A 22,742-nucleotide genomic window follows, 5' to 3' on the forward strand; every position below is an offset into this window, starting at 1 on the left:
TGTCATTACATTTTCTCAATGTATTCCTTCACATAGGCACATCTGTGCCACACACCTTTTCCGCAGTTTATAGAATGAACAAACACGAGAAGATAGAAATGAGTGATTATGGCAGCAGCGACGGAATGCCATTCACTATGGACACAAGAGGTTCCCTTTATGTAGAGTATGTAGATTAAGAACTTTTGCAGAGGTAGACTTTGTCATAGCTGAAAGAGAGAGAGAGGAAAGGTAGTGAAAATATTCTTAATATAGCATTAACTGAAATGGGACCTTTTGGTGGCGAAAATAAGTTTAGCATAATTTAGCATGTCTGAATCTCCAAACTGGCAGCGTGCTAACAATCATCTATTGTAGGTAACACACAGACTATCGATAAGTAAATTATTTAAAGCTGCAGTCGGCAAGTCTGGCAGATCAAGTTAACTCAGTCCAATTTCTAACGTTTACAATGCTCCAACCCCTCCCCCACTACCACAGAGCTCCTCCTTTCCCTCCCATCGAGTGCTCATCAGTGCGCGTGTCTTCTCTCATCGATAAACAACACGGAGAACACGCTACATGGAGGTAGGCTGGCTAACTTACTCATAGATAGCAATTGCTAACGTCATTTAGCATAACATGCGTGGGGGGTGGGGGGGGGGGGTCTGTGGCGTGAGCACGGAATGTGAACTGCGCTGAGTGGACAGAATGATAGGGGCGTGAAGAGTTTTTGCAAAACAAACAACAAGCTCTAGGTGCACGTAGAGGCGTGTTGTTTTTTTTTTTTTTTCTAAAACCAGATGATTTATGTTGTTCTATCAGAGCATAGTATCGGCTTCAGTGAATATGATCAAACAAATGTTGCAGACTGCGACTTTAAGATGAGGAGTTTTAATTGCTGCTTCGGTATGCATGGAGGAGAGTTGTATAATTTTCTGGACATTGCAGTACTCTCTGCTGCATTAGTTGTAAGGCAATTCTCCAAATCCCCACAGACAATGTCAGCAAGCTTAAGATGCATCTTTAATTATCAGCAACCAATTAACAGCTGACCTCACCATCCCACCTCAAACCACAACAAAGATCTATTATGGAGATTTAGAAGGCTTGCAGTGTAAACAACTAAGTATGATGGATCTTCATACAGAGCTTATGGATGTTTGCACCTCCTCTTTCGGTTTACGCACACACACATTGATATTCAGACCACGGCGAGGCAGAGGGTTTGGATGTGTTACAGATGTGTAGGTTTTTTTCTGTAACAGGTTTTAAAGATAACACTACCCAGGACACCACTCAACCTACTGTAGATGTGTTTCTTAGCATTCACTTGTGTTTTCAGATTTTATTGTTAGAATTAGCTGTTGCAAGTTTAAAAGCACTTGGTAAACTATCTGTTATTTTTGCTGAAATGTATTACACTACAAATGAAATAGAACATGATTTATTCTAAGGCACCACAGAATGCATCAAATGAATTAAAATATCTGCAGCTATATCTGATATAGTTTTAGAACTAAAATTATGGAATTTTCCAAACATTCAACACAAGGTTGTGGCTGCTGGAGGAAGTATCCTCAATAGGGGATTCATTCAGGGGGGATGTTTTGAAAACAGTTGTCCATCTGTCCCTGAAGGTGATCAAAATCTCCCTTGATTAACAAGTGGGATATCTGGTTGATGGTCCCCTGTGCCACCTCTCATCCCCTCCATCAAGAAAGAAGATGACGTTTTTAGCCGAGGGATAAATTAGTTCCCCAGAATGTGATAATGCTGCTCAGGATGATCATGTGGATGAGAGCTAGTTTGGGTGTGCACATGGCTGTGGGTCCGTGCCTGCGTGCTGGTGCTCAAAAGAGAGGAGGCAGACAATGGCAGAGCAAGCCAGTGAATTAGTACACAGAGACTGACTGAAAAAACACATTGGCTGTTGCTGTATCCAGGCAACCACATCAGAATTCAAGACATATCAAACAACAGGTGATGCCACGATTTTCCTTTTTCAGCTTTGAGCTGCTAAATTATGACCAACTCTATTCAAATATGAATTATAATCCACCAATGTCAATTGATCGGTAAATTAATCATATCACGTGGTATACAAAGCCCTATTTCATTTGGACACATTTGCAGTGTAAAATGTAGTCCACACATTTAGATGCAGTGGATTTTTTTGCAAATAACTTACTTTTCTTTGCAAGTCACAAGCAGTTTGTGAAATGACAGTGAGCTTAAGCCCTGCTAGATCTCATTTTAGTTTTAAGTTCCGCATGGTCTCTTCCCACCCTGATCCGTGTCTGGTGTTAGTGTCCAGCTGTTCCGTCAGCACGACAAGTGGTTCAGGAAACTCCCTCATTGTTCACTGACCAATCGCAAACACACCAGAGTGCTGTCACCGAGCATTTTCCACCAAGTGGTTTGCATTCGCCTGCACCTGTGGTTTTAACCCAGAGGGCAGGGGATGTGTTGGGTGTGGGTGGAAAGGCCGTCAGGGCAGTCATGGTTGGGATTAGGCTGTCTTTCTGTCTGTTGAGATTAAACAAAATAGATTCATTGGGCGTTTCCCCCATTTTATTGTGTTTTCCTTAAAATGCATCAGATGACAGCTGAGCCTTAACACCAGATGCATTTTTGTAATTTGCATGAACTCATTGGAGCTTGGAGGCAACTTACGGTTGTGTGTGCTTGTGTGCATGTATGCATCCATGCATGTGTGCGTGCCTGTGCTATGTAATTTGACAAGCAAATGAAGAACTTGTCCAAACAGTCGACCAGACATGACTGGAAACAGCCTGTGCTGCATTCATGGAAATTTGGCACTCAAACCAACTCAACAGTTGTAGCATTTAGTTGTACAACATTTACTGGAATTTTAAGAAATTACACTAACTGCCTTCACTAACTTATAACATGTAACACAGTGTCATGCTGCAGTAGAGAGTCTACTGTGGAGAGTTACTAGAATAGATATACTCTTCACTGCAGTGCTTTGCTAGCCTGGATTGTGAATCTTATCAAGCGCTGTGGTAGTGGATTTAGTGTGTATGTGTGTGTGGATGCTGCTGAGTGTGTGTGCCTCCATGTGTGTGTCCAGGCCCCTCTGGAGTCCATTAATCCCAAATCTAACAGACTTACTGCAGAGGCATCCTGTGATGTGTGCTGAATCCCTCTCTGGAATATTGGATGTTTCTTCCATAATATTCGCTTTCCTTTCTCCCATCAGGACTTCACTGTTTTGTGCCTCCCCCCTCACACACACACACACACACACACACACACACACACACACACACACACACACACACACGCACAAGCACACACACACAAACACACTCACACACACACACACACACACACACACACACACACACACACATATGATGCCAGGATTGTCCACAAGGACAGGTGGATGCCATGTTATGAGTTTGTTTACAATTCAGGTGTGTTTTTACCAGTTCTCTGATCTGTAATTTTACATCTCTGAGCTCTTTTAATCCTATTCTTATCTGGTGTAAGCCTTCTAATCTTTGACCCTAATCTTAAACCACCGCATAGAATGGGACAGCATGGATTGAGGATAGTTGTTTTTCTCACCTTCAAATTCAATGCATACATTTGTCAGAGAGAGCTGGGGCCCTCTAGCCTCTGGGTTTTTGTAAGAGGTATTTATTGCTATATATTTCTATTTATTTGTGTTTTATTGCAGTGGCCTGGACTTGAACCCAGCCTATTTTAAAGCCTCATGCTCATAACCCGGCAGTCTCAGGAGTGAAACTGATTGAGAGGCAAAGAAAGTATAATTTAGATAGTGAGATGGAAAACACATTTCTATTTGAAATGATTATCCCCCCTGACGGCTAGACTAATAGACCGTTATTGCATTTCCGTCAGTTTCTTTTAATCTAATCATATTTATAAACACACGAGTGAGAGTGTTAGCGCGTGCACATGTTTATCCATACAGACGCATAAGCAACCAGTGTCTAGACAGCAAACAACAATTTGGCTGGGGAACAGAGGAACATCAATGCTAAAGCAATGTTGCTGAAACACTAGGCATGTTCCTCAGTCGTGCATGGAGGGGAGATTGTAGTGACAGACAGACGGCGATAGGAAGAGGAGGAGGAGGAGGTGCAGCAGGAATAGAGAAGAGGTTGGCAGAGCTTGCTGTGGCTAATACATCCAAAGTGTGTCAGTTAGCTCTCTAAATGTGTTTGGCCCGGGGGCTGAGAAAGCCAACACCATCGACTCAACCTACCTCTCTCCACCTTTCCACTTATCCTCTGTTCAACACTCGCCAATATCCTTAGGGGAGCTACACTGCTGTTCATTGGCACAATTGATCAAATGCCTACATGCTTAAGTGTACTTTTTTTTTTTTATTGCACGTATAAGTCTCGCAAGTACACATGCTAGATGATTAATTTAGAGTGGTGCTGCTATGCGTCATGACAGGTAGCTTTACAGGTGTTGAGTCGTCACACTTCTTTCCCCTCTCTTGGCAGATGTAGCGCACAAGCATTCACGCTGGGGCTGATCCCATTTTATTACAGCTGGCGATGATACTATGACTTGATAGTTTGATAATTCACACAGTATTGGTGCAATGTGCGGTACAAGGAGAAAGTTTGGTGATTTGAACTTTACTTTATACATTTTCGGTATAGATGATGGTCATTCATTTAGTCAAAAGCTTGTTCCAGCATTGACAATCCCCTTTTCTTTCACAAATGACATGTAAGTAGTGCATGTGCCCATTTGATTTACACACAAATAATACATAATAAAAATACCTGAGTCTACGCTCCAGTGAGCAAGGAAAAAATAAAATATTTGCACACACTAGTAAGCAGGCTTGTTCTGTCATATTCTGCTGTTTGAAACCATCTGACTGGTGTCACACCAGATAGTGTATGTGTGTAAGCTCACAGTATTTTTACACAGCTTTCTGTTCTGTTAGTTTAGCTGAATTAAAAGAGAAGTACACAGATCTTCACAAGTGTCACAGCTGTTCTAAGAAATACTGGAGGTTCTGGCGGTTTTACTGTACAGTATGTATCACAATCTGCAAAATTGAATGTGAAAGATAACATTGTGAAATTGTCACATCTAGCTTTTCATCCAAACAGGCTGGGTTTTCTTCTGAAGCACATAACTCCCAAACTCCTCTTTAGAATTGTGTTTGTTTGTGTTTGTATTGAAAACACGATTTCCAATATTTCACTATGTTGATCTCTAAAACATTTTACTTAACCCCAATTCAGAACCAGCCATGACTAATTAATATGTATCGGTTTTGGCCCCTTCTTGCCATTGCATTAGGCTTGAGTGAAAAGTCTCTTGACGTGTTTCACCTATTTACCCTGTTTTTATTGAGTGTGGCCTGTTTCAGCATAGAGGAGGCTATTGCTAGTGGCAGCAAGCTGTCACATAAGCATAAGGCTTAGGGAATTCTCCTTTTTCCTCCTTTTCTTGCATGGTTTTGATGAATTTATAAACATCTCAGAGCTTAGCTTAATTATACATACAAAAACTCAAAGCTAAAAAGGGTCAAGGTCATTTGATATCACAGAACACTAATGCAGTGGAAAGGGCACTGCTATGCTACAGTACTGTATACTGTATGTGTTGTTGTATTAGAGTGATGGTTATGTTGAGGCTGAGAATCAGAAGCTATTTCTCTAATCCTGCTAAAGCAGTACACATGGGAATGATTACTTGAACAAAGCCATGACACCCTAGGTTATTCGAATCCTTTTTGTTCAAAAGAGAGCGACAAACAGAGAGCCAGACAGAAAGAGAGAGCGAGAGAGACAATATGAGATGATTCAGCAAATGTGACATAATTGTATGCTGTTTGGTGGATCTTGTTATATGAATCATCTGAGTGAAGCCTCCACAATGCTGCATGTATTTATGCTTGGCGTTTTAGTCCAGTTATCAGGACAGGACACAGCGTGTCACTTTAGGCACTAAATCAGTTGAAGAAGAGATCTCGCGAATCTAAATAGCATCATTAAAGTAGTAGGGTTGTTGGAGTGAAGTACTTCAAAAGACGACCCTCTGTGAATTAGCAACAAAAGGTTTCCCTCATTCTTTCCTTAATAGGGTGTTTTAAACCTAGTTTCTCCTTGGATAAAAAAAGGATTTCTGTAATGAGCTGGTGAGTCATAGATTCTCTCGGCTGAATTTCTTGTTAATTCCCTGCCCCCTCCCTTTTTTTTATCTCTCTCACTTTATTTCATGTGCTCTCTATCTCTCTAAATGGGCCAAGGCAACTTTTGTTGCCGTCTACTGAGGAAAGGAAGTAGATTAAGACTATTAACACACACAAGGATGCTGATCAGCCTTTCTGGTCTCTGGTCTTATGTCTGGTCCACACTGTGCTCTCTCTCCCCTCAGGCTCTCCAGTTATAGACATCTTTCAAACGTGAGTGTGCGTGTGTGTATGGGTAAACTGTTGTTTGACGGAAACAGCCCATGTGATTCTCGCAAATATGCCCAAATACAAGGGGTGTCACGCAGCGACCAAAGTTAGTAGTAGTGAGTAGAAATAAAACATGACACAGGCCTGCTGTGTCTGTTTATGTTGCTCATGAGTGAACATGCTGCGGTGCAAACACAATAAAGAGAAGGCACACACACAGGCACGCTATATTTAGATGACAAACTGCCATAAACCCAGGCTAAAGAGGGACGAAATAAACAAAAGAGAGGAAAAAAGCTGGGCAGGCCAGAAGCATCCCCTGTCACGGTGCAATCCCCCATGTCCTAATTACACAGGCTTAGAGGAAACGGAGGATTAGCCACTGATTCACCACGCTGCTCGCCTCATCTTCTAATAAGTCCTCTTTTTGTCTCCTTGCCACCCTTTGTGCCACCCAAACATGTCTCTCTCTAGGTAAAGGTAACAAGATACTATTGACCTGTGGCTTCCTGTGTCTCTTTGTACCTTCTTGCTCACATGTATGCCTCAGAGAACACCACCTTATCCAATTTTAAAAGTCGGCTGTGCAGTAGGCTTGTTTTGTTACCTGTTCTCATAATTCTATGTTCAATATTTGGACAGAAGACATTATGTATATCTGTAATTTAAAGCATCACATTATCATGAGTACATGTCCTGATTCGTATGTATGTGTTAGTGTATGTGTTGGCACTGTGTACAATGTGCCTGTTTATTATAGGGTAAATATACAGTATGTTGTTGTTTTTCATTTTTTTACAGGTCAGCATTATTTAAATATACCACATGTCTATTAACTGGTGAATATGTTTGCAGAACAATATTTTTTTTATACATCAGCTAGAGCCAAGTTAAAATAAAACAGGTGAATTTGCTGATGGGGCTTTCACACATCTCAGTTGCCTGTGCAAATTTTCTTCTATTTTGGGTTCCTGGCAGCTATAAACTTTATTAAACTGACAATCTGCAGGTTTAGTTCAGCAGCTTCTATATTCAAGTTCTTGCTGTGTTGCTAAACTCTTGTTATTTATTTTCTTTTTTTTTAATTTTCTTACAGGTTATAACTTTTCAATGTTAAGTGTTTGATAGGCATGAATAGCTTGATTTTTAGCGGGAATAATGTTAGGGTGGCCCCTGTCAGACATCTATATCTAATAGCTTGCCTGTGGCTGCTCTGCTGCAATTGCTCCACCATTAGAACACTTAAGGAGTGAGAGAAAAGAGGGGTTAGAAGAGTGAGCTGTAGCCAGAGGAAATGTGAATTATACAAGGTCTTCAGTCACAGCTTGGAAAAGAAAGCTCAGGTTTTTTGATTGGTTTAAGCTAGGATCTTCCGTATCTGACCTTGCAATATTTATTGAGTGCCTATGACTGATGTGAACAGTGTGTGCTGCAGTTGGTGGAGTTGATGTATGCACAACTAAACAAAAGGGAATGCTGATATTCTGTCTCCAGCAATGAAAGCAGCTCAGTTAAGAACACTTAAAATGTGGTTGAATGGGCAGCACAAAAAGAGCAGTGGGAATTTTCTGATGAAGTGTTGTCACACGTCATAGATGTGGTTACATATACACATCAATTTGCCTGTTCTCAGCGCTTTTTGGCCTTGGATAGATTCCCATGGCTGTTCATTACAGTTGAACCCGTTTGTTGAGGTTACTTTTTTTCTAGACTGAGGTCTGATTGTCAACAGATAACAGAGAAACAGTGAGAGCATAACCCCCGCAGCCCCACCCTTCCCTTTTTTTTCACACAGCTGTCTTGAGGCCAACCTTCAACAACAATTTAACAGAAACCTTTCATAATTGAGGTTATAGCAGGCATCACATGGCTCTGTTGCAAATGACATGTCACAATAGCATGTAGCGGAAAGACACACAATGTGAGGCAAAGCTATTCATATTAAAATGAAGTATCTTTTAATGAACTTATCTGAACAAAATTCAATATGCCCTCAAGTTACAGACACAGACCCTGGCATGGTCTAAGTGCACTTCATGTTCTGCTCAATCATGTCACAAACAGGCAAACACACACGTGGCAGCCTTTATGTAACCAGATAGGTCACTTGCAAACTAATTTGTATTTATAAGGACTACATCATGCATTTTAGGGACCTAATTGATGCTTTGTGTTAAAGGGAAAGCGTTGTTTGAGAGCATCCACATGACTGTCCAAATGCCCCTCATCTCTACAACCGACACAACAGACCTTCCTCGTCACCCTCAGCAGAACACAGCCCTGCTCGCTCATCATTGATTAGGCTTTGTGTGTTTGTTTTTGTTTGAATATGAGCTTATGCTCCTCTTCCTCCTCCTCTTGGGTTTTTATCTCTCCCTCTCTCCTATGCATAAATACTCTCTCCTCAGGGTGTTCTTTGAAAACTTAGCCAGGCATTAACTGATGGAGGGGCCTGCAGTTTGTGAGGGAATGCCTGAAGTGAGGACGTGTTTGATCCTGAGATACATGTCCTTGATTCAGTCTCGGCATTTGCCAGCCACCAAGAACCCCCACCGCTGCTGCCAAGCTTTTCCTGCTATGCATCAGTATTTTCTCGCCTCCCACTGTGATAAAAGCTATTACACTGGAGAGAAGTATCCTTCTCATTGTGCTAAGCCACCCACTGCACAAACCAATCCAGACCTATTCCCTCAACACACGCACAGTAGAACTTTGAATCAATAATTGGATGCTAACCAACATTTTATCACATATTATCCTTAAACTGTTTTAATATGGATACAGCTATATTATTTCAGCACATTATATTTGTCGTGGGCTCTGATGCCACGTATGGAGAGCTTCTCCAGAAAGGAAAGTTGTAAATGTATTTAAGGCTGCACGTTACTCCAAATTAACATTTAAAATTACATCATGGGCTTTACTGTGGTTTATAGATCTCAAGAAGAGCGTTAAGCCAGTAATACATGAAGGTCCTACAGCAAGCTATTTTGAATACACCAAAACATTTTCATGGAAAAACCATTGTATTGTAACCTCCTGAAATAATGTTGACAAAACAGAAGTGCCAACTGTAGAAAAAGACCTGCTTCCCCAGCACCGCTCTGCTCTAGAATCATAACAATATCAAATTCAGTAATACACTTGAGTAATGTTCTCGTTTTTACCACAACAATGCTTTGTAAGTAGAAGGGACTGTAGAATAACGGGCTCTATATCTGAAGTGATGAGAAATATGCCATTTTGATATGTTTGGGCATGTGTCAAGGCAGAACCAAATATACAGGAGAATACATAACATAGTAGTTTTTTGTACATAACCACAGGGCAAATCTGTTTTCCAGTCCAACTTCTAAAGGCACTGTTCTTTATATTCACAATATTAATAAGAAAAATACACTTATTTTCTATGTAAAGATATAGTGGCGTAATGGCTTACTGAGCAGATTGTGTGTGTGTGTGTGTGTGTGTGTGTGTGTGTGTGTGTGTGTGTGTGTGTGTGTGTGTGTGTGTGTGTGTGTGTGTGTGTGTGTGTGTGTGTGTGTGTGTGTGTGTGTGTGTGTGTGTGTGTGTGTGTGTGTGTGTGTGTGTGTGTGTGTGTGTGTGTGTGTGTGTGTGTGTGTGTGTGTGTGTGTGTGTGTGTGTGTGTGTGTGTGTGTGTTTGTGTGTGTGTCCGTGCGTGCGTGCGTGCGTGCGTGCGTGCGCGCGCGCGTGCGTGCGCGCCGCGTGTGGGCCGTGTGTACATGTGACTTTCAGATTCATGCTTGTGTTTGGCTTTCTACCATGCTTTTTGCAACCGTTTCTGAATACGGGCTGTGTTCATTTTTTTGTGGATTTGGCATTTTAATACTTGTATGGTATTACCTCCACCTATTTTACAATCAAAAAGACATGGACATCTCAGTTTTTACAGTACCGGACCTTTTAACTGAAAAACAAAATCTGAATTTCAGATGCACCCTTTACACACTTCACACAGACTTGAAATGTGCTTGGTAGACTGGTGACCTAAGAAGTCATAAGATATTGTATATATACTAAACATTAGGTGCAGTCAGAGTGGAGACTCTCTCATCTATGCAGTTCAAATATTGAGTCCCCCTGATTGGCTGAGAATGCGGGGAGGGGGGTGAGGGGGGAGTTGCATGGATCAGCTGGGCTAGATAGCAGTAGGCGAGGAGATTAAAAACACAATAACACACATGCACATGTAAACACACACTGCAAGCTCCCTCAGGTGAACAGGTGCAGTCATGGTCTGTCACAGATGCTCTGCGCATTTCATCAGCTGCCTTTCCTCCTGTCCACCTTGGGTGGGTTGGGGGATATTTACCACAACACAACATCGACACACAAGTACATACCCGCGTTATCTCAAATAATTCTCCATTCTCTAAATTAAAAGCTCACATAGAGCAGTCTAATGACTAGCCAGGTGTGCACAAAGGTAAAATGATTCAACACCACTGTGATGGATGCTAAACTGTCATGGATTTCTACCTTTTTAGTTCATTGTACCTTCTTTTTGAACACTCTGAATACCACACTATGAGTTTGTGTGTTTAGCCTGCTGCTGCTGCTGCTTTGCTAGCAATAGCCTATGTATGTACAGCTCTCTCTTGGTCCCCCTCTCCCTCCTACCACAGGAACCACAGTGTGTGACACAGGGACATTAATCACAGGGCTGGGTAATAAAGCGAGGAGGGATGGGCATGTAGGGCCAGGGGGGCAGGCGTCTGGAGGGAGAAAAGGGTGTTTAGGGAAATCACACCATGCTTTATGACACACACTGATACACAGGCACATTTTTACACTCACAGGTTTAGGTGCACATCCTTCACGCAGCATATTGAAAGCTTCCACCCTGAAAGTTTGAAAAATGTAATCGAAGAGAGGAGATAAAACAAGTCAGGGTTCCAGGAGCGGTGACCAGTTACTTTTTATGCATCTGTGTTGAGGGAGAGCCTTGTGCCTTCTTGCCCTCCTGAGTGTGATGTTTTCCGTACAGGTAGGCACTTAATTACCTCTTTAATTAAGTGTTAATTTAGTAAAAGACTTTTCTGGAAGGAAAATAGAGTGGCTTTTTTTTTTGTATTTGGAAAGAGATGAGACATTTTATGACTCAGAAGAAATACCTTCACCATTGCTGTGATGCTGCGTTTGCTGCAGGAGCTTTTCATCGTACTGCTAACTCTCATGATAATAGACAGTGATAAAAAGAATAGTTTGGATATGATTACTTACTAATTGACAGCAGAACACATAATTTAGTATTCCACTGGGTTAGACTTTTTGTTTTTTTTCTTCAGCATGTATTCCTGGCGCCTTTGGGTTCATTGTTTTTTTTTTTTATATCAACCTCATTCTATCTTGACATTTTACAGTGGACACTGGTTTGTGAATCATATCAATTGGAGTTACGATAGTGGATATTGTGAGTGTAAATGTGTGTGAGAAAGGGGGGACTATTAGAAACAGGTAGGTTGAAAAATGAGATACAAATAATTGTTTCCTGTTCTTTCAACTCCGCCAACTGCACAACAAAGGCTCAGCACTCTTGGTGCTAAAGAGCAGGGCATTCAACTTAGAGAAAGGACAACATTGTGAATCAGATTTTTAAAATGATATACTGTGTATATAGTCACATTATAGACACATACATGTTCAGGACATACACCATTGGACAGCCATTACACATTTTTTAATATTGCTTTAAAATGGTATTCTTTATTGAAATTATTCACAAATTACTATGCAAGACCTTCTTATAAAATTATCCCAGTCACTTAGAAGAGATACATGTGGGGGCTGATTTTTGCATTTTAGATAAGGCACCTCTTTGGTTCAGAAAATAATTAACAAATCCTTCATTCATCTATCTTTCACTTTCATTGGCCTATCTCATCCCGGGAGATGTTACGAGGCGAGCCAGTATCTGATGTTGACAAATATCACTATAAACCCGTATTATGAACATCCTCTGCTTCTTTTTGCAATTTTGCTAAATTGTGTTGCACTGAATTTTTTAAGGTTTGTAGGTCTGTGTATCCTTTTGCTTTTGCTCACAGACTTCTTAGAGCAGCCTCGCTACTTTTAAATCGGTTTCATGTGCTCTTAGCAGTAAAGATAACTGGCAGCTACATAACTATCCTATCTAACTCATTGTTACCCAGTCTTGTTATTCTGCCCTAAAGCAAGGCAATTAACCCTGCCAGAGGTAGTGAGATAGCTCTGGCTGCACACTGGTAAAAAAAAAAAAGCAGCCAGAAGTACAAAAGAGTGTGTGGAGTTAATTAAACTTTTTTTGTTGGCAATATATGTGTAATAAATATCTGATTTCAATCAGGGATTCAGGTCAAGTGTCTACAAAAGGGCTGAAAAGATATAAACATCAGCTATCTGCCTCCTGACCGGGCAATTCAATCAGAGTTTCAGTGACACTTTCCCTGTAAATGAAGCTGAATCATGCCTCTGATGTCTGAGATGTTTTTTTTCACGCTTCATCATGCTGAGTAATCTAAAATTATTGCTGCATATCATTGCAACGTCCCCTGTTGTTTTCATTTGTTCACATTTAGTTTAGAGCCAATGTGGTTATAAGATGCACTGTCATTTTCAAGCAAATATTTCTTTTGCCATTCAGTATCACTGCCTAAGATTGCAAATGTGATAAGAGTGAAAGATAAAAATGACTGTGTGCCTAATACAGATAGATATCTTGAGGTTCAAGCTCTCTTGAGGTTTTTACTTATAACAACAAATGTTTACAAATAATTTTATCTGAAAAATGAAAGCAATGATGTTGCAAAATACAAGAAAAGCAATCCCATGATGAATTGAGGACATCTACTAACAGCATTTCAACATAAAACATAAAGCTGAGTGGACAAGCTAATATGGTAATGAGTAATATTGTAATATGATTCTTTTTCTTAATGATTCTTTGCATATTCAAAAATAATAAATAAAGCTGATTATTAGTGCGTTTCATCATTGTACCATATCAAATCATTGACCGAAAGGTGAATCCAGCTCTAAGAAATGGTTGCATGTTTGAGTGTATCCATCATTGTAATTTATCTTGGACCAGAAATGCAGCGGAGAGGAAAACTGCAGAGGGAGTGCCTGAGCATGCCCCTGGTAGCCAAATCATCATAGGCAAATGCGTCCTTGGTGGAGGCTTCTATTGCCCATCCCAGAGAGCTGGTGGAGACATGGTGGAGAGAGCCGGGGGGAGAGATGAATGTCATCCTAGCTCTCATATGTCTTATTGTTAAACATAGATATGAGGAGAATGCCTCAAGGTTGAACGTGCAGCTGAGACATAAATAATCTATCAGAGGTTTCGTCCAACTAAATAGAGGGAAATATGTCTGCATGGATTATTTATGCTTTAATATGCACACGGTGAATGGACAATCACCTCTGAGGTCATGAAGACATTGTAGGGGCCAAGTTAATTGTGTGTGTCTCGAATGCATGCAAGCCAGGTGTGTGAAAGGCAGTGGTTGTCTAGCTGTTAAGCTTGGTGACACATAGGGTCTCTATTTTGTGGCTTGGTGATGGATGACAGTAATGGCGTGGTCTGGTTGGAAAGTATTCAGATTTATGCTTTCGTCCAAATCATCAATCTTTGTGCTTTGACATGATGTTTGTATGTTCACAGTCAAATCTCGAATCACTTGTGTGCAAATACAGGCACACACATGCAAATGCTTCTCTGTGTGTGCAGATGAATTTGTTCACTCCCACACCATTTAAATGTAGCCCCTCTCAAAGTGGTCCGGCCTCCGCTTTTCAGCTCACCCTATTTCCTCTTCAGATGACTGCCTCGACAGAGGAAATGTCAGGCTCTCGCTGCCAGCGTTGTTTGGCTTCTTCAAACATTTGTGAAGTGTTAAGCTCATCTCTTCAGCTTAGGAGGGCAGTTTTTCAGGAATCTAGGCTGCTGACCCGCAACACAGCAAGACAGCCTAGCCAAGTGCACTCAAGCACATCCACTCTGTCTGCTCATTTGCATCAATGAAATATTGTATTAGTCCCAAGTTTGTGGTCTTTACAGCAGCACTCTCGCCATACTGTAAAGGGCCGTGCATCACATAATGGAATTGACGGGGTGACTTTAAAGCTCAACAGTCATGTTGTTGTGTTCTCACATTTAGTTGAGAATAACAGTGGAAATGATGTACAGCTGTGAGTAGCCTTATTTCCAAGTCATTTATACTTGAACTGAATGTAACATTACTTTGTAATACTACCACAATGTAGTGCAAACTATCCAGCGTGGTCTGCATTGCATTGGCTGTATGCTTGGCCAGCAAGTGGTATTTGAGACTTGACGTACTCTGATGGGAACTTAACTCACATGGACAGTAAATATAACGTAACTAACAACGAACGAGTGGTTCTACTTTTTAAATTGCTCTAAGTCCAAACTTCGATGATGTCTCCATCCTCCATGTCCACTTTTGTCTTGTCGAGAGAACCTGGCAGGTCTTTGAAGCTGAACTTTCCATTCAACATAGACTCTTTATTAATTTCTGCTCAAGGAGGTCGTTTTCTTCTTGCCATACACAATTTTACTACTGCATCACTTCATGATTTCCTCAAACTATGACTACTAATCACAGAACATGCGCATTAGTCACATGGTCAAAAAGAAGAAGAATTTGCAACAACTTGTTATTATCGTGTTAACTGTGACAGCCCTACTTTATACAAAGCATCAGTGGACATTTTCAAACCTCACATTAACATTACCCTTCAAAATTTCACCCAATGACTTTGGTTTCAGACTTCAGATCACACCAGGCTTGTTAAAGTCCGAAACGTTTTTTTTATCATATTCACTGAAACCAATGCTCCGAAAGAAAAACATAAATCATCCGGTTTTAGAAAAAAAAAAATGGGCACCTAGATTTTGTTGTTTGATTTGAAAAAATTCACTGCGCCCGTATCATCTTGTCCACTCAGCACAGGGCTGTGTGAGAGCTGTCTGTCAGTCACAGTTTGTCTACACACCACAAATCCCCCCTCACGCGTGTTACAATATCACATGCACACGCCTCAAGCTAGGCATACACTAAATGACGTTAGCAATTGCTATCATTGAGTAAGTAAGCCAGCCTACCTCTGTGTAGCTTGTACTCCATGCCGTTTAACAATGAGAGAAGAAGCATTGTAGTGCACTGGAGGGAGCAGAGGAGTCAACTAAATCTCCCAGACTTGCCAACTGCAGCTTTAAGGAAAGACAAATTAACAAACCCATTCGACAGAATAAAGTTTTGGCATTTGGCATGGTACGTTACTGCAAACAACACAATATATTGAATCTCAATGTTTTTAAACTGCTGCTGAACTTGTTCTCATTCCCTATTTGTCAGGACCCCTTGGCATCACTTTTTGACACACTGGTACGTGATGCTCCCTGTCACTGTTTTAAATGAGTGGTTAACATCAAACAACAAAACTGCTTCATTAGGTTCATTGTCGTTTATTGTGGTTTGGTTTAAAAAAAGTGTCTGTTAAGTAACTTGAGTTTCAATTTTACACAGCACATGAATGGGGCACAAACCACAGTGCCTGGGGGGAAGTTCGGAGTATGTATGTCCCAACCCCTGACCTTGACCCTGACCTCCTCCCAAAGCGTTTTTTGCTGCTTATTATTCCACGTCACCTGACTTCCAGAGCACTTTCTCTGAGTATATAATATTGCGACAGATAGTTTTACAGTTGTAGTTAGTTGAAAGCAAGCGTCTAAAATGTGGTTTTCGTCCCTCACTCAATGTACAAGTACAAAGCTTTCTCATGTGGAATGAGGTTACCATTAACATTTAGCAGGGGAGGTGAGAAGTGGCAAAATCTGTTCATTTTAAAAACATGCAATTGAAGTCTATGTTTTAGCTTAAATATTGCTGTCTTCCACTTGTGCTAGTGATACTTTCATTGGGCTAAACAAACCACAAGGCTGAAATAAAGCTCCTATGAATAAACTTGCCTAATTCCTCTTAACAAAGAAAGCTGTGTCAGTTCTGCTGCAGTTTGATCCGTTCCAAAAAGTGTATTTTAGCAAACAAGCAAGTGTTGCATTGCTATTGGAAGTGTGGAGTTTGACTGTAGTGTTTAGCTCCACAAACGGTCAGACATGCATTTCATATCTCGTAACCAATATGCAAATTGGCCTGAACTGCTGCATTTGTTTAGAAGGCTGTGCAAAAAACATTTGTATTTGACTGGAGAACAGTGTTGAATTATGCTGTTTTATATCATTTTTTGGTTTGTCTCATCTGTACCTGTTGAGTTTACACTTCTTTATACCATAGTCTTTTTGAATACATTCCATAGGTGGGCATTAACCCCTGATATATGGACACCTAGATGGAACTCCTAAGTAAACTGCTTATCAGTTGACGCAATCTAATAAGTAACCATAGCAACACGACACAAATATTCCGTTAAAAATTTATTGCAACAAAATAGTTAGCCTATCTGAAGAACATAACAATAACAAGAACAACTTACTTCGCTTGCAAACATACGGTGCTGCCCGTGTCTTTCCTTTGTCTGCAAAAATTGCAGTTAATGCCTCTTTTTTTTTTTTTATTAAAAAATATAAATAATATAATTAAAATAATATAAGATATAAATAAATAGAAAAAAAAAATAAAGTAGATAAATGTCCACTGTCTAAACTAAAAGTCATAGCTGGCAGTAGGCTACGGCTTCAATAACCTGATAAACATGTTCAGTCTCTGTGTGCCGCAGGAAAAGCTGTTGTTGTCCGCTACATTTACAGTCATTAGTGTGTGTAGGCGTTCATTAGCCTTACAGTGTTAAGCCAGGCAGCAAGGCCGGACTGTCACTCGCTATTTGATGTTCATATTGTTCTCTCTCAGCTGATTGAAATGCATCAGTCTGCTCCGGTGTGCCACATGAAAACTGAAAAATGCCGCTCCAACTCATAGACTCAGTGTTATGGTGTCCTGAAGCGCTGCGTCTGACCAGATGCTCACTTCTGTCTGTTTAAACCCATAGAAGCCGAAAAATGATGCTTTTGATTGTAACGTTCTGTTGCCTATACTGTTACTAAGGGTCGCATTATATTCTGTACCGGTGGCCACTAGAAGCCAAGGAAAACAAGTTGTTCTTTTTTCAAAACCTTCTAAATTTACCGCAAAAAGGCATGAAAGATAAATGAGTGGTCTAATTATTATTTTATTTAGTAAGTGACCATGGTACAAGCGGGTTAAGGCCTGACAAGGTGTCCAATTATCAGGTATTAATCGACGACGCGGATGCGAGAACTGTCCGGCACACTGGAATTATTGGTGAAGGTTTAAAAAGGCAGCATCCAGAATGTGTCGAGTAGAATGTGCAAATTGTCTTTTTAATATAGCCGTGCCACCCATGATACACAATCAGTGTTTTAATATTTTTTCATCCGTAAGTTGTAACCGACCACTTACTGCATATTACACTGATGTGTGGATGAGAATGAGAAAGGAACTAGATGTACCAATTTCATTCGTATTGTCCCAACTGTTAGGATCCCGTCTGTCTGTGGTCTCTTAGTTGTCTTCTCTTGGTTTCCTCTTACCCGGCCAATGGAAAAATTCCATTTATGGGACAACAGATGCTCTGTTTCTTTTCTCTATTTTCCACTTCACGCCCAAGAGGAGAAAAAAATGGGCTCATCTTTTTATTTTATTTTTATTTTTTTCAACCAAGTTCTGGATCTGTTTGACACAGGCATGAACACTCCCATAATCAGCCAGAGTGTGCATCCCTCTGAATAGAGATGAAAGAGGGAGAACACACACTCACACATACACATGCACACTTACACACAACAACAAAAACAACAGCAAAAAGGAGCACACAAATAAACAGGCACAAACACACAGGGAGGAAGCACAAGCCATTTGGCACAGCCTCTCTGTCTAGGGAGGGCTTCAAAGCCCACTGACATGAATTTATGATAACGGCACTATGCCTTTGCCAAACCTCAACTGTTGTTGTTTTTTTCTCTCACTGCCTCCCCAACCCTTCTGTATGCTCTGCCATCCCCTTGATCAGAGCTTTGGAAAATACTAGCAGGTGTCCCCCAGTCCCTTGGAAAGGTGTGTGTGTTTGTGGATTCATGTGCATGTGCACCCTTAACTGGCTCTTACTTCTTTTACATAATTCCATTAGGTTTGGTTCTACTTATTAACTTTTGGCTCCAACTCTTTGTACACTTCAGTTTTATAATGGTACTATAATTATGTGGCTGACATATATATCACTTTCTTCTCCCTGCCCCCCATCTCCCACCCCCTTTCTTTCTATCTGCAGATGAGGATTGTGTGAATTGTACTGAGGAGTGCCGAGTACTGGGTCATTCTGACCGCTGCTGGATGCCCCAGTTCCCCGCTGGAGGAAACCAGGCAGAGGGTGTCGACTACCGCAACAATATGTTCGTGCCAGCGGGGATGGAGACTGTGCCCGAGACAGAGACCTACGAGACTGTCAACCCCAATGGCAAGAAGACGTTCTGTACATTTGGAAAAGAGAGGCGTGACCACACCATCTTGGTAGCAAATGTCAAGCCCTACTTGAAGGCAAAACGTGCCCTCAGTCCACTGCTTCAAGAGGTACCTTCAGCCTCTGGCAGTCCTACCAAGGGCTGCTCCACCATGTCTCCCTGCTCTTCAGTCAAAAGCCCAGCTGATGGAGCTGAAGGCAGACCTCCTCCTGCAACCTGCTCTGGCCACTACGGTCCTCCCGATGGTCAGTACCTGTCACCAACCAAACAAACCAGAGACCAGGGGGTCTACCCACCCTTGCCTCCCTCAGACCCAGTAGCCAAGGTGCTTGCAGAGGCCCGCTCCAGGATCAGCCAAGAGGCGACAGGTGAAATGGAGTGTGTTCTGGAGCAGGTGGAGCCTAATGCGAACCGTGAAAGAATGGACGCTGACCAGGTGGTGAGAGACATCGACAAACTATTGCAGGACTGCAGAGGAAGTGAGGCCACTGGCACACTCAGGAAGTGACACAAAGGACTGCAACAAAAATAAGAACGGAGGTAGAGAGAAAGGAATCTAATGCTATTCCAAAAACTCTAATGGCAAAACTGTCACCAAAACAAATCAAAAAGGTTAAATGGCTCTTATGAGGGGAGCTTTTTTCACTGTATTTGTTGTTAAGAATTCTGACACAGGATGGACAATGAGAACATTTATTATGTCAATCATTTGGCACTAGTTTTGGTGCTTAGATCCCTACCAACAAAAAGGAACTGGTTAACAAACATCCTAATTCTGCTGAATTTATAAACTCTTTTTGTTTTGGATTCTTACGCAAATTGCAGAGGCTTATGCTTCTGGCACCTCGCAAGCTATTATCTAAGTGCCCACCAGCTCATAAGTGTGTTGTTCATGGTTTCTTGTGATATCCTACACATCTGAGTTTGTGTAGGTGGATTTCTGTTACGTGTGACGGCCATAGAAACTGAACGAAAAAGGACTATTTATGGTCAGACATGACAATCGATGTAGAAAAGGTGAACAAATTCAAATCTATTTGGGACAATGAAAGACACAAAACACAAAACAACCATATCTTTCTTGACTATAATATAGGTGTTTAATGTGTGATGGATCCTGTATCTGAACATGAAGAGATTGGTTAAACAGGTGTGTGCTCGTCGGGGATTAGTCATGGACTTGTGGATGGAGGGGCTTAATTGCTACGCTGAAGGAGAATTATTAACAATGTAACCATGTTTCACCTGTCATTTGTAACCACATGTGTAAGCTGTGTCTGTCTCACGCCTCTATTTAAACATTCATGTTGCTGACTGGTGTAGTTGCATGCACCAATTTTACACACATTTTACACATGTGCTCTACACTCACACACAAGGCTGACACACTCACATGCACTGATGCCCCTACACACACACACAAACACACACACACACGCTTACACACAACTGGCCATCTGTGTAATTGTCTTATACATGAACATCATCCGCTTTCAGTCCCTTGTGTACAGTGAATAATCATGTGTGTGACTATGCCTTAAGGCAATCACAAGTTGTATAAAAAGGGACATTTTTTCCTCAACTGTGAAAAGATGATGTCTATATGATTATATAGATGCCTATATGTATGAACCCGTGTATAGTGTCCAAATATTAACAAAATATTTATACATTTTCTAAGAAAAAAAATGAAATGAGGAATCTTAGCAAAAAAAAAGTGTCCTCGAGTTAATGTCAAGTGCGGGGTATTAACTCAAAGAACTGCAAAGGACACTGCCATTGTTTCGAAGACAAATATCCAAAAATATGAATAAACAAGAAAATGTCCCTTCACATTATCACTATACATACTATCATTATATGTGTAAATGTATCCAATTTAGATGTGTTTACATAAAAAATGACATATTTTTATTGATTTTACTGCAATTTCTGTGCATTTGAGCCAAATTGTTATGTGTACAAAAGCTATATTGTGTATTTTATTAAATTAATATATAGTTGTGTTGCAATATACATGGGCTTATATTGTATTTGGCAAAGTTGCCTTAGTAGGTGTCGAACTCTGTGAGTTTGCTTTAGTTTGGGTTTTTGTTGATGTTTTTCTTTTTCCTCTCTATTCTGCGTCTTTGCAGGCTGGCTTCAGTGCTTTTGAGATATCGCCTCTTTTTACCCGAAGGTCCAGCTGGACCAAATACAATAACTGTTGAAAGCTTAATGAGCCAGCTGATCTAAAATACAATTCAAACCAACAACAAAAAGCAACAACCACAAGATAACCATTACTGCATATTTTTACTGAGCAGATTTTTACAGGGCAGCTATTTTCTTTAACAATAACTAGTATGCGTATCTTGTGTTTATTATGTTTTTACTTTCTTTCCAAAAAAGAAACCTGCCATATGGAAAGTGGAGTGGTTTCCTTGGTGATCATTAAACTGCCTTACTGTCTCTGCGGAGAGCTTGTTGTATCTGTGGAGCTTGTGACTGCTTCTAAAGCCCTGGTCCACCAGAATGTGCATTTTCTATTAAGGACCAAAATTGGTTCTTTTTCAGCAGTCTATGTTGTTTATGTGTGTACTCCTTCTCGATACATGTTAGAAGTCTCATACTTTGCAGAGAAACTTGACATCTGAAATTCTATCTTTCAAGTTACTTTAGATTTGATGTCTTAGCTGTTTAGGTACATGGTTTATATAACCAAGTGTCTTCACATTCAGGCTTTCTTAAAACAAAAAAAAGATAGACATTTATTTTTGAAAATTTTGGCACATTTGGCCACTCTCTGAAATAAGGGAGGTGCTTTTTCTAATATACTCTGACAGTAAAAAAAAAAATAAGCAGAACAGTAGGCTATTAGACTAGATGCGTTTAGGAAAATATGACCACAATAAACCAAATCAATGTAAGATACATCCATGAGAGGGAACAGTGACTTGCATTTATATGGATCCTGGTGTGTTAACAGTGAAGTGTTTCTGAGCTGAGTTGGAATCTTGACAGCAGATATAACACATTTTATCCTGCAGACATGTCACATCTGAGTATTTTGGTATTTCTGTTCTTGCTTTCTTTTTTCTTAATCGAGGTACATGTTTGGACATCCTCCTGTCATTCTGATTTTTCACCTATATCTTTTGCCTACTTGCCTTTTTTTTCACTATTCATTTGCTTACCTTTCTCCTCTTTAGCTGTTTGCTTTCTCGCCTCCAAGGAGCAAAGTGACTGTTAGCTTTTCTCCTCGCTTTCGTCTGCAGTATTTGGTTTCGGTTTACCCTTGCTCTTTTCCTGAGAGATGGCAGAGGATGTTTTTAGAGAGGCCTTGGAAGATTTGACAGAGGAGGAAAATATTTATGGTTATTTTTAAATTAGATTTTAGTTGTTATCTCTATCTGGATAAAGCCTGATATTCACATCATACAAACATAACAAATGTTCTTTTCACAAAGTGCACACTGCAACTGTGATCCTGATGAAAATTCTCTTACTCGCACACACACACACACATACACAGGCACACACACAAACACAATTTAAATGCATAGCCCCTTAAAGGTAACTTGGGGGCTGAAAGGCAAAACACTACCCAGACAATGTGACACTTCCACACTTGTCTTCATGGTTTATTTTCTTTTTATCTCATTGTGTACCGTCTGTGTGATTCGCTTTCATGCCCATCATTGTGAGACAAAACAATTTTCTTTCTTCGTATTTAATTTCTGTTACCTGTACTAAAGATTCAATTCCAGCTCACACAAAACCCATATTGCTGCTGTCTCTCTTTTATTTGAGCATTCATTAAAACATAGT

At 40.6% G+C, this 22,742-nt stretch overlaps 1 protein-coding gene across 1 annotated transcript in view; it reads left to right on the forward strand.

The window, feature by feature from the left end:
- Positions 1–19,795, forward strand: part of pcdh17 (protocadherin 17) — a gene marked incomplete at its 5' end in the record, with an annotated part of 56,197 nt that extends 36,402 nt beyond the window's left edge. The window contains one exon of the mRNA XM_083925717.1: positions 18,743–19,795. Within this exon, the coding sequence (XP_083781843.1) occupies positions 18,743–19,440 (698 nt within the window). The 3' untranslated portion in view covers positions 19,441–19,795. The remainder of the gene's footprint in view (positions 1–18,742) is intronic.
- Positions 19,796–22,742: the final 2,947 nt, after the last annotated feature.

This window comes from Echiichthys vipera (genome assembly GCF_963691815.1).
Source record: "Echiichthys vipera genome assembly, chromosome: 1".
Taxonomy (NCBI): Eukaryota; Metazoa; Chordata; class Actinopteri; order Perciformes; family Trachinidae; genus Echiichthys; species Echiichthys vipera.